Source organism: Bombina bombina, chromosome 4 (genome assembly GCF_027579735.1).
Source record: "Bombina bombina isolate aBomBom1 chromosome 4, aBomBom1.pri, whole genome shotgun sequence".
Classification (NCBI taxonomy): Eukaryota; Metazoa; Chordata; class Amphibia; order Anura; family Bombinatoridae; genus Bombina; species Bombina bombina.
The window spans coordinates 1,226,106,936-1,226,125,495 of record NC_069502.1 but is presented as its reverse complement, the minus strand read 5'-3'; the positions used below and the strand labels follow the sequence as shown (position 1 = coordinate 1,226,125,495).

Sequence of the window (18,560 nt, the reverse complement as noted above, 5' to 3'; positions counted from 1 at the left end):
AGTCCGGCCTGCTGAATGGCATCCCCCTGGACAGATGTGGCCGAGAAAGCCACCATAGAAGAGAATTTCTGGTCTCTTGATCCAGATTCAGAGTAGGGGACAAGTCTGAGTAATCCCCATTCCACTGACTTAGCATGCACAATTGCAGCAGTCTGAGATGTAGACGTGCAAAGGGTACTATGTCCATTGCTGCTACCATTAAGCCGATCACCTCCATGCATTGAGCTACTGACGGGTGTTGAATGGAATGAAGGACACGGCATGCATTTTGAAGCTTTGTTAACCTGTCTTCTGTCAGGTAAATCTTCATTTCTACAGAATCTATAAGAGTCCCCAAGAAGGGAACTCTTGTGAGTGGAAAGAGAGAACTCTTCTTTTCGTTCACCTTCCATCCATGCGACCTTAGAAATGCCAGTACTAACTCTGTATGAGACTTGGCAGTTTGAAAGCTTGAAGCTTGTATCAGAATGTCGTCTAGGTACGGAGCTACCGCAATTCCTCGCGGTCTTAGTACCGCCAGAAGAGCACCCAGAACCTTTGTGAAGATTCTCGGAGCCGTAGCCAATCCGAATGGAAGAGCTACAAACTGGTAATGCCTGTCTAGAAAGGCAAACCTTAGATACCGGTAATGATCTTTGTGAATCGGTATGTGAAGGTAAGCATCCTTTAAATCCACTGTGGTCATGTACTGACCCTTTTGGATCATGGGTAAAATTGTCCGAATAGTTTCCATTTTGAACGATGGAACTCTTAGGAATTTGTTTAGGATCTTAAAATCCAAGATTGGCCTGAAAGTTCCCTCTTTTTTGGGAACCACAAACAGATTTGAGTAAAACCCTTGTCCTTGTTCCGACCGCGGAACCGGATGGATCACTCCCATTAATAAAAGATCTTGTACGCAGCGTAGAAACGCCTCTTTCTTTATTTGGTTTGTTGACAACCTTGACAGATGAAATCTCCCTCTTGGGGGAGAGAATTTGAAGTCTAGAAGGTATCCCTGAGATATGATCTCTAACGCCCAGGGATCCTGGACATCTCTTGCCCAAGCCTGGGCGAAGAGAGAAAGTCTGCCCCCCACTAGATCCGTTCCCGGATCGGGGGCCCTCGATTCATGCTGTCTTAGGGGCAGCAGCAGGTTTCCTGGCCTGCTTGCCCTTGTTCCAGGACTGGTTAGGTCTCCAGCCTTGTCTGTAGCGAGCAACAGCTCCTTCCTGTTTTGGTGCAGAGGAAGTTGATGCTGCTCCTGCTTTGAAATTACGAAAGGAACGAAAATTAGACTGTCTAGCCTTAGGTTTGGCTCTGTCTTGAGGCAGGGCATGGCCTTTACCTCCTGTAATGTCAGCGATAATTTCTTTCAACCCGGGCCCGAATAAGGTCTGCCCTTTGAAAGGTATATTAAGCAATTTAGATTTAGAAGTAACGTCAGCTGACCAGGATTTTAGCCACAGTGCTCTGCGTGCCTGAATGGCGAATCCGGAATTCTTAGCCGTAAGCTTAGTTAAATGTACTACGGCATCTGAAATAAATGAGTTAGCTAACTTAAGGGCTTTAAGCTTGTGTGTAATCTCATCTAATGGAGCTGATTCAAGTGTCTCTTCCAGAGACTCAAACCAAAATGCTGCTGCAGCCGTGACAGGCGCAATGCATGCAAGAGGTGCAATATAAAACCTTGTTGAACAAACATTTTCTTAAGGTAACCCTCTAACTTTTTATCCATTGGATCTGAAAAGGCACAGCTATCCTCCACCGGGATAGTGGTACGCTTAGCTAAAGTAGAAACTGCTCCCTCCACCTTAGGGACCGTTTGCCATAAGTCCCGTGTGGTGGCGTCTATTGGAAACATCTTTCTAAATATCGGAGGGGGTGAGAACGGCACACCGGGTCTATCCCACTCCTTAGTAACAATTTCAGTAAGTCTCTTAGGTATAGGAAAAACGTCAGTACTCGCCGGTACCGCAAAATATTTATCCAACCTACACATTTTCTCTGGTATTGCAACTGTGTTACAATCATTCAGAGCCGCTAACACCTCCCCTAGTAATACACGGAGGTTTTCCAGCTTAAATTTAATATTTGAAATATCTGAATCCAGTTTGTTTGGATCAGAACCGTCACCCGCAGAATGAAGCTCTCCGTCCTCATGTTCTGCAAATTGTGACGCAGTGTCTGACATGACCCTAATATTATCAGCGCACTCTGTTCTCACCCCAGAGTGATCACGCTTACCTCTTAGTTCTGGTAATTTAGCCAAAACTTCAGTCATAACAGTAGCCATATCCTGTAATGTGATTTGTAATGGCCGCCCAGATGTACTCGGCGCTACAATATCACGCACCTCCCGAGCGGGAGATGCAGGTACTGACACGTGAGGCGAGTTAGTCGGCATAACTCTCCCCTCGTTGTTTGGTGAAATATGTTCAATTTGTACAGATTGACTTTTATTTAAAGTAGCATCAATACAGTTAGTACATAAATTTCTATTGGGCTCCACTTTGGCTTTAGCACATATAGCACAGATATCTTCCTCTGAATCAGACATGTTTAACACACTAGCAAATAAACTAGCAACTTGGAAATACTTTTCAAGTAATTTACTATAATATGAAAACGTACTGTGCCTATAAGAAGCACAGAAAAAGTTATGACAGTTGAAAATTAATAAACTGAAAAGTTATAGCATCAAATCTTTGTAAAAAACACAATTTTAGCAAAGGATTGCTCCTATTAGCAAAGGATTGCTCCCATTAGCAAAGGATAACTAACCCTGATAGCAGAAAAAAAAAAAAAAAAAATACAGAAATAAACGTTTTTTTATCACAGTCAACTACAATCTCACAGCTCTGCTGTGAGTGATTACCTCCCTCAAAACAAGTTTTGAAGACCCCTGAGTTCTGTAGAGATGAACCGGATCATGCAGGGAAGACAATAAACTTCTGACTGAATTTTTTGATGCGTAGCAAAAGCACCAAAAAAGGCCCCTCCCCCTCACACATAACAGTGAGAGAGATCAGTAAACTGTCATAAATTAAATAAAACGACTGCCAAGTGGAAAAAAATAGTGCCCAAAACATTTTTTCACCCAGTACCTCAGAAAATTAAACGATTTTACATGCCAGCAAAAAACGTTTAACATTAATAAATTGAGTGTTATTAAAAAGCCTGTTGCTAGTCCCTGCAAATTAGGCTAAAGTTTTATGCATACAGTATAATTCCAGTGAAGTGCCATTCCCCAGAATACTGAAGTGTAAAATATACATACATGACAGCCTGATACCAGTTGCTGCTACTGCATTTAAGGCTGAGTTTACATTATATCGGTATGGCAGAATTTTCTCATCAATTCCATTGTCAGAAAATAATAAGCTGCTACATACCTCTTTGCAGATTAATCTGCCCGCTGTCCCCTGATCTGAAGTTTACCTCTCCTCAGATGGCCGAGAAACAGCAATATGATCTTAACTACTCCGGCTAAAATCATAGAAAAACTCAGGTAGATTCTTCTTCAAATTCTACCAGAGAAGGAATAACACACTCCGGTGCTATTATAAAATAACAAACTTTTGATTGAAGGTATGAAACTAAGTATAATCACCACATTACTCTCACACATCCTATCTATTCGTTGGGTGCAAGAGAATGACTGGTAATGGCAGTTAGGGGAGGAGCTATATAGCAGCTCTGCTGGGTGAATCCTCTTGCACTTCCTGTTGGGGAGGAGTTAATATCCCATAAGTAATGGATGATCCGTGGACTGGATACACTTAACAAGAGAAAGACCGCGTATCTCTGTGCCTCGGCTTATTCATTTGCAGACTGACAATTTAACATTGACAAAAGGCAAGTTATTAGCCGAAACGCGTTTGTTTTCATTTAGAACCTCAGAGTCACTCCAGACACCTGACGCCGATGTTTCCTGTTATTGGCCAGGAAACAGAAGAGTGACTCACGGTACTCTTAGTTGCACAGTTTGTTTTGTTTTGTTGTGTGGGTATTTTTGGGATGTATTTAGGGATGTTTATCTCATATTAATTACAATTATTAAAGTATTATTTTTAATTCTTGACCAATACAATAGTAAGTATGAGTGCTATTTAAACCCCTATCTTTTCTTTCTCTCCAGCCCATAATAATAAATTCCGTCATACTTTTCAGTTTATGCACAATCCTCTGTACACTGCTTGTCAGTTTATGCACAATCCTCTGTACACTGCTTGTCACTTTATGCACAATCCCCTGTACACTGCTTGTCACTTTATGCACAATCCCCTGTACACTGCTTGTCACTTTATGCACAATCCTCTGTACACTGCTTGTCAGTTCATGCACAATCCCCTGTACACTGCTTGTCACTTTATGCACAATCCCCTGTACACTGCTTGTCAGTTTATGCACAATCCTCTGTACACTGCTTGTCAGTTCATGCACAATCCCCTGTACACTGCTTGTCACTTTATGCACAATCCCCTGTACACTGCTTGTCAGTTTATGCACAATCCTCTGTACACTGCTTGTCAGTTCATGCACAATCCCCTGTACACTGCTTGTCACTTTATGCACAATCCCCTGTACACTGCTTGTCACTTTATGCACAATCCTCTGTACACCGCTTGTCAGTTTATGCACAATCATCTGTACACCGCTTGTCACTTTATGCACAATCCTCTGTACACCGCTTGTCACTTTATGCACAATCCTCTGTACACCGCTTGTCACTTTATGCACAATCCTCTGTACACTGCTTGTCACTTTATGCACAATCCTCTGTACACTGCTTGTCACTTTATGCACAATCCTCTGTACACCGCTTGTCACTTTATGCACAATCCTCTGTACACCGCATGTCAGTTTATGCACAATCCCCTGTACACCGCTTGTCAGTTTATGCACAATCCCCCGTACAATGCTTGTCAGTTTATGCACAATCCTCTGTACACTGCTTGTCAGTTTATGCACAATCCCCCGTACACTGCTTGTCAGTTTATGCACAAACCTCTGTACACTGCTTGTCACTTTATGCACAATCCCCTGTACACTGCATGTCAGTTTATGCACAATCCCCTGTACACTGCTTGTCACTTTATGCACAATCCTCTGTACACTGCTTGTCAGTTTATGCACAATCCTCTGTACACTGCTTGTCACTTTATGCACAATCCTCTATACACTGCTTGTCAGTTTATGCACAATCCCCTGTACACTGCTTGTCAGTTTATGCACAATCCCCTGTACACTGCTTGTCAGTTTATGCACAATCCTCTGTACACTGCTTGTCAGTTTATGCACAATCCTCTGTACACTGCTTGTCAGTTTATGCACAATCCTCTATACACTGCTTGTCAGTTTATGCACAATCCCCTGTACACTGCTTGTCACTTTATGCACAATCCCCTGTACACTGCTTGTCACTTTATGCACAATCCTCTGTACACCGCTTGTCAGTTTATGCACAATCATCTGTACACTGCTTGTCACTTTATGCACAATCCTCTGTACACTGCTTGTCACTTTATGCACAATCCTCTGTACACCGCTTGTCACTTTATGCACAATCCTCTGTACACCGCATGTCAGTTTATGCACAATCCCCTGTACACCGCTTGTCAGTTTATGCACAATCCTCTATACACTGCTTGTCAGTTTATGCACAATCCTCTATACACTGCTTGTCAGTTTATGCCCAATCCTCTATATACTGCTTGTCAGTTTATGCACAATCCCCTGTACACTGCTTGTCAGTTTATGCACAATCCTCTGTACACTGCTTGTCAGTTCATGCACAATCCCCTGTACACTGCTTGTCACTTTATGCACAATCCCCTGTACACTGCTTGTCACTTTATGCACAATCCTCTGTACACCGCTTGTCAGTTTATGCACAATCATCTGTACACCGCTTGTCACTTTATGCACAATCCTCTGTACACCGCTTGTCACTTTATGCACAATCCTCTGTACACCGCTTGTCACTTTATGCACAATCCTCTGTACACTGCTTGTCACTTTATGCACAATCCTCTGTACACTGCTTGTCACTTTATGCACAATCCTCTGTACACCGCTTGTCACTTTATGCACAATCCTCTGTACACCGCATGTCAGTTTATGCACAATCCCCTGTACACCGCTTGTCAGTTTATGCACAATCCCCCGTACAATGCTTGTCAGTTTATGCACAATCCTCTGTACACTGCTTGTCAGTTTATGCACAATCCCCCGTACACTGCTTGTCAGTTTATGCACAAACCTCTGTACACTGCTTGTCACTTTATGCACAATCCCCTGTACACTGCATGTCAGTTTATGCACAATCCCCTGTACACTGCTTGTCACTTTATGCACAATCCTCTGTACACTGCTTGTCAGTTTATGCACAATCCTCTGTACACTGCTTGTCACTTTATGCACAATCCTCTATACACTGCTTGTCAGTTTATGCACAATCCCCTGTACACTGCTTGTCAGTTTATGCACAATCCCCTGTACACTGCTTGTCAGTTTATGCACAATCCTCTGTACACTGCTTGTCAGTTTATGCACAATCCTCTGTACACTGCTTGTCAGTTTATGCACAATCCTCTATACACTGCTTGTCAGTTTATGCACAATCCCCTGTACACTGCTTGTCACTTTATGCACAATCCCCTGTACACTGCTTGTCACTTTATGCACAATCCTCTGTACACCGCTTGTCAGTTTATGCACAATCATCTGTACACTGCTTGTCACTTTATGCACAATCCTCTGTACACTGCTTGTCACTTTATGCACAATCCTCTGTACACCGCTTGTCACTTTATGCACAATCCTCTGTACACCGCATGTCAGTTTATGCACAATCCCCTGTACACCGCTTGTCAGTTTATGCACAATCCTCTATACACTGCTTGTCAGTTTATGCACAATCCTCTATACACTGCTTGTCAGTTTATGCCCAATCCTCTATATACTGCTTGTCAGTTTATGCGCAATCTTCGAAACACTGCTTGTCAGTTTATGCACAGTTTATGTACACTGCTTGTCAGTTTATTCACAATCCCCTGTACACTGCTTGTCAGTTTATGCACAATCCCCTGTACACTGCTTGTCAGTTTATGCACAATCCTCTGTACACTGCTTGTCACTTTATGCACAATCCTCTATACACTGCTTGTCAGTTTATGCACAATCCCCTGTACACTGCTTGTCAGTTTATGCACAATCCCCTGTACACTGCTTGTCAGTTTATGCACAATCCCCTGTACACTGCTTGTCAGTGTATGCACAATCCCCCGTACACTGCTTGTCAGTTTATGCACAATCATCTGTACACTGCTTGCCAGTTTATGCACAATCCTCTGTACACTGCTTGTCAGTTTATGCACAATCCTCTATACACTGCTTGTCAGTTTATGCACAATCCTCTATACACTGCTTGTCAGTTTATGCACAATCCCCTGTACACTGCTTGTCACTTTATGCACAATCCTCTATACACTGCTTGTCAGTTTATGCACAATCCTCTATACACTGCTTGTCAGTTTATGCACAATCCCCTGTACACTGCTTGTCACTTTATGCACAATCCCCTGTACACTGCTTGTCAGTTTATGCACAATCCTCTGTACACTGCTTGTCAGTTTATGCACAATCCCCCGTACACTGCTTGTCAGTTTATGCACAATCCTCTGTACACTGCTTGTCAGTTTATGCACAATCCCCCGTACACTGCTTGTCAGTTTATGCACAATCCTCTGTACACTGCTTGTCAGTTTATGCACAATCCTCTGTACACTGCTTGTCAGTTTATGCACAATCCTCTGTACACTGCTTGAACGTTTATGCACAATCCTCTGTACACTGCTTGAAAGTTTATGCACAATCCTCTGTACACTGCTTGTCACTTTATGCACAATCCCCTGTACACTGCTTGTCACTTTATGCACAATCCTCTGTACACTGCTTGTCAGTTTATGCACAATCCTCTGTACACTGCTTGTCAGTTTATGCACAATCCTCTGTACCGTGTCCTTCCCTTTCTAGACAAACCACACTCCCCTCTCTCACCATAGACTTCTATATACCACACTCCCCTCTCTCACCATAGTCTCCTATACACCACATTCCCCTCTCTCACCATAGACTCCTATACACCACACTCCCCTCTCTCTCTTTATAGAATCCTAAACACCACACTCCCCTCTCACCATAGACTCCTATATACCACACTCCCCTCTCTCACCATAGACTCCTATATACCACACTCTCCTCTCTCACCATAGACTCCTATATACCACACTCCCCTCTCTCACCATAGACTCCTATATACCACACTCCCTCTCTCACCATAGACTCCTATATACCACACTCCCCTCTCTCACCATAGACTCCTATATACCACACTCTCCTCTCTCACTATAGACTCCTATATACTGCACTCCCCTCTCTCTCTCTATAGACTCCTATATACCACACTCCCCTCTCTCTCTATAGACTCCTATATACCACACTCCCCTCTCTCACCAGACTCCTATATACCGCACTCCCCTCTCTCTCTATATAGACTCCTATATACCACACTCCCCTCTCTCACCATAGACTCCTATACACCATACTCCCCTCTCTCACCATAGACTCCTATATACCACACTCCCCTCTTTCTCTATAGACTCCTTTATACCACACTCCCCTCTCTCACCATAGACTCCTATATACCACACTCCCCTCTCTCACCATAGACTCCTATATACCACACTCCCCTCTCTCACCATAGACTCCTATATACCACACTCCCCTCTCTCACCATAGACTCCTATATACCACACTCCCCTCTCTCACCATAGACTAGTATATACCACACTCCCCTCTCTCACCATAGACTCCTATATACCACACTCCCCTCTTTCTCTATAGACTCCTATATACCACACTCCCCTCTCTCACCATAGACTCCTATATACCACACTCCCTCTCTCACCAAAGACTCCTATATACCACACTCCCCTCTTTCTCTATAGACTCCTATATACCACACTCCCTCTCTCACCATAGACTCCTATATACCACACTCCCCTCTCTCACCATAGACTCCTATATACCACACTCCCCTCTCTCACCATAGACTCCTATATACCACACTCCCCTCTCTCACCATAGACTCCTATATACCACACTCCCTCTCTCACCAAAGACTCCTATATACCACACTCCCCTCTCTCTCTATAGATCCCTATACACCATACTCCCCTCTCTCTCTATAGACTCCTATATACCACACTCCCCTCTCTCTCTAAAGATCCCTATACACCATATTCCTCTCTTTCTCACAGCAGATCACTACGCTCCATATTCTCTTCTCTGTCTGCAGATACCTACATCCCATACACCTCCTCTATCCACAGATCCCTGCAGGCTGCTCCCACCTCTCTGTACAGACTACTGTATACAGTCCCTCCCTTTCTGTAACTGGACGCCTTGCTACTGTTATGGTCGGCCTATATCACCGTACCTGAGGTGTGGCTGGATCTTTTCTCTCTCACTGGTTGCTCCTGTCCTCGGCTATCACCCTCCTCCTCCTCCTCTCCCTCTGAGAGCAGGTCTGCTATCTGCTGTTGCAGGTCCATACTGATATTGTTCTCAGACAGGACCAAGGACTTCAGGGGAGTTGGGTAGTTCTGCACCATGTCCAGAAGGATCTGAAGGGACAAAGATGCAGATATACAGCAGGGGAAAGTTAGTACATAGCTGATAACATAGCATGCCATACCTTGTACATCAGAACAACATGCAGGATTATAGGCAGCGGCTACATGTGATATCTGGTGCCGCTGTACATGTCATGATAGAGGTACCTGAGCAGACTGATTGGTGAGCCCTGTCCCTTCCAAATCCAACACCTCCAAGGTACGACTGGATGCCACACACACAGCTAACATAGAGGCAATGTGATCTCCTGAAGAAACACAAAGACACTGGTAACGGTGCTGGCAAAAACCACAACTGCAAACATGCCGACTCACAGAGAAAATGCACAGCACAAACAGCTTCCTGAGACAATATGCACAGCACACACAGCTTCCTGAGACAATATGCACAGCACACACGGCTTACTGAGACAATATGCACAGCACACACAGCTTACTGAGACAATATGCACAGCACACACAGCTTACCGAGACAATATGCACAACACACACAGCTTACCGAGACAATATGCACAGCACACACAGCTTACCGAGACAATATGCACAGCACACACGGCTTACTGAGACAATATGCACAGCACACACAGCTTACCGAGACAATATGCACAGCACACACGGCTTACCGAGACAATATGCACAGCACACACAGCTTACTGAGACAATATGCACAGCACACACAGCTTACCGAGACAATATGCACAACACACACAGCTTACCGAGACAATATGCACAGCACACACAGCTTACCGAGACAATATGCACAGCACACACAGCTTACCGAGACAATATGCACAGCACACACAGCTTACCGAGACAATATGCACAGCACACACGGCTTACTGAGACAATATGCACAGCACACACAGCTTACCGAGACAATATGCACAGCACACACAGCTTACTGAGACAATATGCACAGCACACACAGCTTACTGAGACAATATGTACAGCACACACAGCTTACCGAGACAATATGCACAGCACACACAGCTTACCGAGACAATATGCACAGCACACACAGCTGACAGAGACAATATGCACAGCACACACAGCTTACCGAGACAATATGCACAACACAAACAGCTTACCGAGACAATATGCACAGCACACACAGCTTACCAATACAATATGCACAGCACACACAGCTCACCGAGGCAATATGCACAACACAAACAGCTTACCAATACAATATGCACAGCACACACAGCTCACCGAGACAATATGCACAACACAAACAGCTTACAGCTTACCGAGACAATATAATTAGTCACAACCAGTAACATAACAATACATCAAACAGAAAGAATGTGATTACTGTACACACACAACCAGTCACACGATGACACACACAGCTAACAGAGACCATGTGTGTATTGTACAGACACAACCAGTCACACAATGACACACAGAGCGAACAGAGACAATGTGTGTATTGTACAAACACAACCAGTCACACAATGACACACACAGCTAACAGAGACAATGTGTGTATTGTACAGACTCAACCAATCACATGACACACACACAACTAACAGAGAACATGTGTGTATTGTACAGACACAACCAGTCACATGACACGCAGAGCTAACAGAGACAATGTGTGTATTGTACAGACACAACCAGTCGCACGACACACAGAGCTAACAGAGACAATGTGTGTATTGTACAGACAAAACCAGTCACACGACACACAACTAACAGAGACAATGTGTGTATTGTGTAGACACAACCAGTCACACAACACACACAGCTAACAGAGACAATGTGTGTATTATAAAGATAAAACCAGTAACACAACAGAGACAATGTGTGTATTGTACAGACACAACTAGTCACACAATGACACACACAGCTAACAGAGACAATGCGTATTCTACAGACACAAGTCACATGGCACACACAGCTAACATTGTACAGACACAACCAGTCACATGACAAACACAGCTAACAGAGACAATGAGGCCTACTTATCAAGCCGTCAACTGTGCTGCATTCGCCGGCACCACTACGCTCGCCTAACATCGCCGCCGCGGACCTGAATACACTCTCCATATTTACCAAAAAAGCTGTCAAAAAGCCATGCACCCAGTACGGAGCGATGAGCAGCGGACTGTTGTTAACTAACAGTCATCGATCTCACTGCTCCTTCGGCTTTTTCACAGCTTTATTTGTATACTGTCACTAAACACCCACACTATACTAAACTGTTTAACCCCTATACCGCCGCTCCCGGACCCCGCCGCAACTTAATAAAGTTATTAACCCCTAAACTGCCGCTCCCGGAGCCCACCACCACTCTAATAAACTTATTAACCCCTATTCCTCCGCTCCCAGAGCCCACCGCCACCTACATTATACTTATTAACCCCTAATCTGCCGCCTCCCAACACTGCAGCCACCTACATTAAGTTATTAACCCCTATCCTGCCGCTCCCGGAGCCCACCGCAACTAAATAAATGTATTAACCCCTAAACCACCAGCCCCCCACATCACCATAAACTAAATTAACCTATTAACCCCTAAATCTAACAACCCGCTAACTTTATATTAAATATTAACTCATCCCTATCTTATAATAAATTTAAACTTACCTTTAGATTTAAATTAAACTATATTAAACTAATAATTAACCTATTCTAAATATTATAATAAAATTACATTAAATTATCTTAAATTAATAATTAATCTAACCCAACTTTTATACTAAAATTACATAAAACTACAAATTAAAATAACTATATTATATATTTAAACACCTAACCCTACTCAAATAATTTAAATCTACACTAAAAAGAATACTAAGTTACCAAAAACTAAGTTACAAAAAATAACAAACACTAAGTTACATAAAAAAATAAACACTAAGTTACAAAAAAGAAAAAAGAAAATTTATGCTTACCTGATAAATTTGTTTCTTTTTAGACACGATGAGTCCACGGATTTCATCCTTACTTGTGGGATTACGCCTCCTGGTCAGCAGGAGAAGGCAAAGAGCACCACAGCAGAGCTGTTATATAGCTCCTCCCTTCCCTCCCACTCCAGTCATTCGACCGAAGTTAGGAAGAGAAAGGAAAAGCCAAGGTGCAGAGGTGTCTGAAGTTTACAAAAATTAATAACCTGTCTCAGAGAACAGGGAGGGCCGTGGACTCATCGTGTCTAAAAAGAAACAAATTTATCATGTAAGCATAAATTTTCTTTTTAAAGACACGATGAGTCCACGGATTTCATCCTTACCTGTGGGATACAATACCAAAGCTAGAGTACAAAAGATGATAAGGGAGGGACAAGACAGGAAACCTAAACAAAAGGCACCACTGCTTGAAGAACCTTCCTCCCAAAAACAGCCTCAGCAGAGGCAAAAGTATCAAATTTGTAAAATTTAGAAAAAGTATGAAGAGAGGACCAATTTGCAGCCTTGCAAATCTGTTCTACAGAAGCTTCATTTTTGAATGCCCATGAGGAAGCAACCAACCTAGTGGAATGAGCCGTAATTCTCTCAGGAGGCTGCTGTCCAGCAGTCTCATAAGCAAAACGGATGATACTCTTCAGCCAAAAAGAAAGAGAGGTAGCCATAGCTTTCTGATCTTTACGTTTTCCAGAGAAAACGATAAACAAAGAAGATGATTGACGAAAATCCTTAGTCGCTTGCAAATAAAACTTCAAAGCACGGACCACGTCCAAATTGTGCAAAAGACGTTCCTTTTGAGAAGAAGGATTAGGACTCAAGGAAGGAACAACAATCTCCTGATTAATGTTCCTGTCAGAAACAACCTTAGGAAGAAAAACAAGTTTAGTACGTAAAACCACCTTATCCGAATGAAAAATAAGGTAAGGAGAATTATATTAAATGCCGAAAGCTCAGACACTCTCCGAGCTGAAGAAATGGCAACAAGAAACAAAACTTTCCAAGATAACAACTTAATATCTAAGGAATGCATAGGCTCAAACGGAGCCCCTTGAAGAACTTTTAGAACTAAATTCAAACTCCATGGAGGAGCAATTGGTTTAAACACAGGCCTGATTCTAACCAAAGCCTGACAAAAGACTGAACATCTGGGACATCTGCCAGACGCTTGTGTAACAAAATAGATAAGGCAGAGATCTGACCCTTTAGTGAACTTGCCGATAAACCCTTCTCCAATCCTTCTTGGAGAAAAAACAAAATCCTGGGAATCCTGACCCTACTCCATGAATAACCCTTGGATTCACACCAATAAAGATATTTACGCCATATCTTATGGTAAATCCGTCTAGTTACAGGCTTACATGCCTGAATTAAGGTTTCTATGACAGAGTCAAGAAACCCCGCTTGGATAGAATTAAGCGTTCAATCTCCAAGCATTCAGCTGCAGAGAAGCTAGATTTGGGTGAAGGAAGGGTCCTTGAATGAGAAGGTCCTTCCTCAACGGAAGTTTCCAAGGTGGCAGGGATGACATGTCCACCAGATCGGCATACCAAAGCCTGCAAGGCCACGCAGGAGCTATGAGGATCACTGATGCCTTCTCCTGTTTGATTCGAGCAATAACATGAGGAAGGAGAGCAAACGGAGGGAATAGATATGCTAGGCTGAAGGACCAAGGAACTGCCAAAGCATCTATCATTTCCGCCTGGGGTCCCTGGACCTGGACCCGTATCTCGGGAGCTTGGCATTCTGACGAGATGCCATGAGATCTAACTCCGGCCGACCTCACTTGAGAATGAGATTGGAAAACACTTCCGGATGGAGTTCCTTCCCACTCCCCCGGATGAAAAGTCTGCCTGCTCAGAAAATCCGCCTCCCAGTTGTCCACCCCTGGAATGTGGATCGCTGGCAGATGGCAAGAATGGGCCTCCACCCACCGGATTATCATGGCTACCTCGGTCATCGCTAAGTAACTCCTTGTTCCTCCCTGATGATTGATGTAAGCCACTGTCGTTATGTTGTCTGTCTGGAATCTGCTGAACTGAGCCGAAGCCAACTGAGGCCAGGCCAGAAGAGCATTGAAGATCGCTCTCAGTTCCAGGATGTTTATAGGAAGAACAGACTCCTCCTGAGTCCACACTCCCTGAGCCTTTAGGGAACCCCAGACAGCTCCCCACCCTAGAAGGCTGGCATCTGTTGTCACAATCACCCAGAATGGTCTGCGAAAGCATATTCCCTGGGATAGATGATCCAGAGACAACCACCATTGAAGTGAGTCCCTTGTCTCCTGTTCCAGGATTATTCGAGGAGACAAGTCTGCATAATCTCCATTCCACAGCCTGAGAATGTTTAGCTGCAGAGGTCTGAGGTGAAACCGAGCCACCATCAGTCCGATTACTTCCATGCACTGGGCCACTGACGGCCGAAGATTGGACTGAAGGGCTCAACAGGAATCTAGAATCTTTGATTTCCTGACCTCTGTCAGGAAAATCCTCATAGATATAGAATCGATTAGAGTTCCCAAGAAAATCACCCTTGTCTTCGGATTAAGGAACTCTTTTCCAGATTTACCTTCCACCCGTGAGTTCTCAGGAAGGATAGTACGATGTCGGTATGGGACTTTGCTTGTTGACAAGATGGCGCCTGGATTAGTGTAAGGTTGTGGCAAATAATGTATTGAATCACAACTGCAGACAATATGTAATGGTGGAATAAACACCACAAGGGGTGATGAGAAAGAAAATTGGTTACAGAAGTAATTGCGAGTAATCCTGTTATACTGAATAAGAGATACTAATGTGGGAATAGGATAAAGTCTGTTGTAGTTGCAGTCTTATCAAATAAACATGAAGGCAGCAATGTTAATACCTCTGATGCTGGTAAAGTACCTGTTGAGGAGATCAGTCAATTTTACAGAAGCTGCAGCACTTACAGTGCGTGTGGGAACGCTGAACAAAGCTCCGACGAAGGCGGCTGTGACGTCACAGGGGTGTAAGCCGCTCGTCCAATCGGAAGCGCCAGATTGCTGACAGGCTTTAGGAGAGCTGGAGAGACTTGCGTCTGATATTATTTTCAGCAGAATTAATAACACTCCAGAGCCTGGATTTGATGAGCTGATGTGAGTATAGGAGCTGGCTTTGTAAGCGGTGTAGGAGACAAAACTGTCAGTGCCAGTAAACTGCAATGTGGTTGTGCTTCTTAGTTCGTCAAAAGGCAAAGCACTAATTAAGTCCGGAAAAGTCTCTTAGATTATAATAAAGAATTCAGAGATACCAGCTTGAGTAAGTTAGAAGGTGGTTAAATCCAAATGCTGGAATTTGGTCACAAGTTTTAAGTAGCCAAGATTTGCAGGAACGTCTGTTCAGAGGAACGTCTTGCTTCACTAACACAAATCTATAGGCAGGGAGCCAAAGGAATGATGGGCGTTTATAGGGAAGCCTTAAAGGTACAGGCTGAAGCTAAGTCAAGTGACAGGTCCTCCCCGTCGTTTGATGGAAACGAGAGATCAGACGTGGAGCATCCAAATAAGAGGATGGTTCCCATGAATAGGAATAACCAAGCTGTTTCCAGTGCAGTAGGAAGTTTCTTATAGGGGACAAAATGTGCCATCTGTGTGAAGAGATCAACAATAACAAGGATATTGGTAAAGGAAGATGATGGTGGAAGATCCACAATAAAATCCATGCCTACAGTACTCCAGGGCCGATCAGGGATATGCAGAGGTTTGAGTAAACCATAAGGACGAGCTTTGTCCGGTTTTAGAACCGTGCAGATATGACAAGACTTAACATAATTTTTAACAGAGAGGGCCATGTTAGGCCACCAATAGTTTCTTCCTAGGAGCTCAGTTGTCCTATTAACCCCTGGGTGCCCTGCAAGAGTTGAATCATGATGTATCGATATTACCTTGTCTCTAACAGCAGGAGGTAGGCATATTCTGTTTTTATTACAGTAAAACCCATCTTCTCTTCTATGTAAACTGGTCTTCGACATAGATTCATCCTGCAGTTGGGAAGAAATTAAAGAATCTGAGAAATATTGCGTGAAACCAATGAAATGATCTGGGGACAACACAGCCTGTGGTGAAGTCTGTGGAGGAAGTGAGCTGAGAGATCTGGATAAAGCATCAGCCAGGACGATAGGTGATGTGAAAGTTGAATCTTGTGAAGTATAAACTCCATCTGAGTTGTCTTGCAGAGAGTGTCTTGCTGGATTGTAGATACTCCAGATTACGGTGGTCAGTATAAATAAGTATAGAGATGCTGGTACCCTCTAGAAGATGACGCCAATGTTCCAGGGACTTCCTAATGACGAGAAGCTCTTTGTCTCCTATAGAATAATTTATCTCTGGTGCCTACATAAGTTTTGAATAAAATGCAACAGGATGAATAGGATCTGTAGGGAAAGTCTGTTGGGATAACACTGTACCAACTGCATAATTGGACGAATCCACTTCAAGTATGTAAGGCAAATCAGGGTTAGGGAAGCGTAAAATAGGAGCAGTAGAATGGGCCTCCACCCACCGGATTATCATGGCTACCTCGGTCATCGCTAAGTAACTCCTTGTTCCTCCCTGATGATTGATGTAAGCCACTGTCGTTATGTTGTCTGTCTGGAATCTGCTGAACTGAGCCGAAGCCAACTGAGGCCAGGCCAGAAGAGCATTGAAGATCGCTCTCAGTTCCAGGATGTTTATAGGAAGAACAGACTCCTCCTGAGTCCACACTCCCTGAGCCTTTAGGGAACCCCAGACAGCTCCCCACCCTAGAAGGCTGGCATCTGTTGTCACAATCACCCAGAATGGTCTGCGAAAGCATATTCCCTGGGATAGATGATCCAGAGACAACCACCATTGAAGTGAGTCCCTTGTCTCCTGTTCCAGGATTATTCGAGGAGACAAGTCTGCATAATCTCCATTCCACAGCCTGAGAATGTTTAGCTGCAGAGGTCTGAGGTGAAACCGAGCCACCATCAGTCCGATTACTTCCATGCACTGGGCCACTGACGGCCGAAGATTGGACTGAAGGGCTCAACAGGAATCTAGAATCTTTGATTTCCTGACCTCTGTCAGGAAAATCCTCATAGATATAGAATCGATTAGAGTTCCCAAGAAAATCACCCTTGTCTTCGGATTAAGGAACTCTTTTCCAGATTTACCTTCCACCCGTGAGTTCTCAGGAAGGATAGTACGATGTCGGTATGGGACTTTGCTTGTTGACAAGATGGCGCCTGGATTAGTGTAAGGTTGTGGCAAATAATGTATTGAATCACAACTGCAGACAATATGTAATGGTGGAATAAACACCACAAGGGGTGATGAGAAAGAAAATTGGTTACAGAAGTAATTGCGAGTAATCCTGTTATACTGAATAAGAGATACTAATGTGGGAATAGGATAAAGTCTGTTGTAGTTGCAGTCTTATCAAATAAACATGAAGGCAGCAATGTTAATACCTCTGATGCTGGTAAAGTACCTGTTGAGGAGATCAGTCAATTTTACAGAAGCTGCAGCACTTACAGTGCGTGTGGGAACGCTGAACAAAGCTCCGACGAAGGCGGCTGTGACGTCACAGGGGTGTAAGCCGCTCGTCCAATCGGAAGCGCCAGATTGCTGACAGGCTTTAGGAGAGCTGGAGAGACTTGCGTCTGATATTATTTTCAGCAGAATTAATAACACTCCAGAGCCTGGATTTGATGAGCTGATGTGAGTATAGGAGCTGGCTTTGTAAGCGGTGTAGGAGACAAAACTGTCAGTGCCAGTAAACTGCAATGTGGTTGTGCTTCTTAGTTCGTCAAAAGGCAAAGCACTAATTAAGTCCGGAAAAGTCTCTTAGATTATAATAAAGAATTCAGAGATACCAGCTTGAGTAAGTTAGAAGGTGGTTAAATCCAAATGCTGGAATTTGGTCACAAGTTTTAAGTAGCCAAGATTTGCAGGAACGTCTGTTCAGAGGAACGTCTTGCTTCACTAACACAA

General features: G+C 43.7%; 1 protein-coding gene across 1 annotated transcript in view; it reads right to left on the bottom strand.

The window, feature by feature from the left end:
- LRRC73 (leucine rich repeat containing 73) overlaps positions 1-18,560 on the bottom strand; it is a 118,880-nt gene that overhangs the window by 29,597 nt on the left and 70,723 nt on the right. The window contains exons 5-6 of the mRNA XM_053709386.1: positions 9,828-9,928; positions 9,485-9,671 (exon numbers count right to left, since the gene is read on the bottom strand). Coding sequence (XP_053565361.1) covers positions 9,485-9,671; positions 9,828-9,928 — 288 coding nt within the window. The remainder of the gene's footprint in view (positions 1-9,484; positions 9,672-9,827; positions 9,929-18,560) is intronic.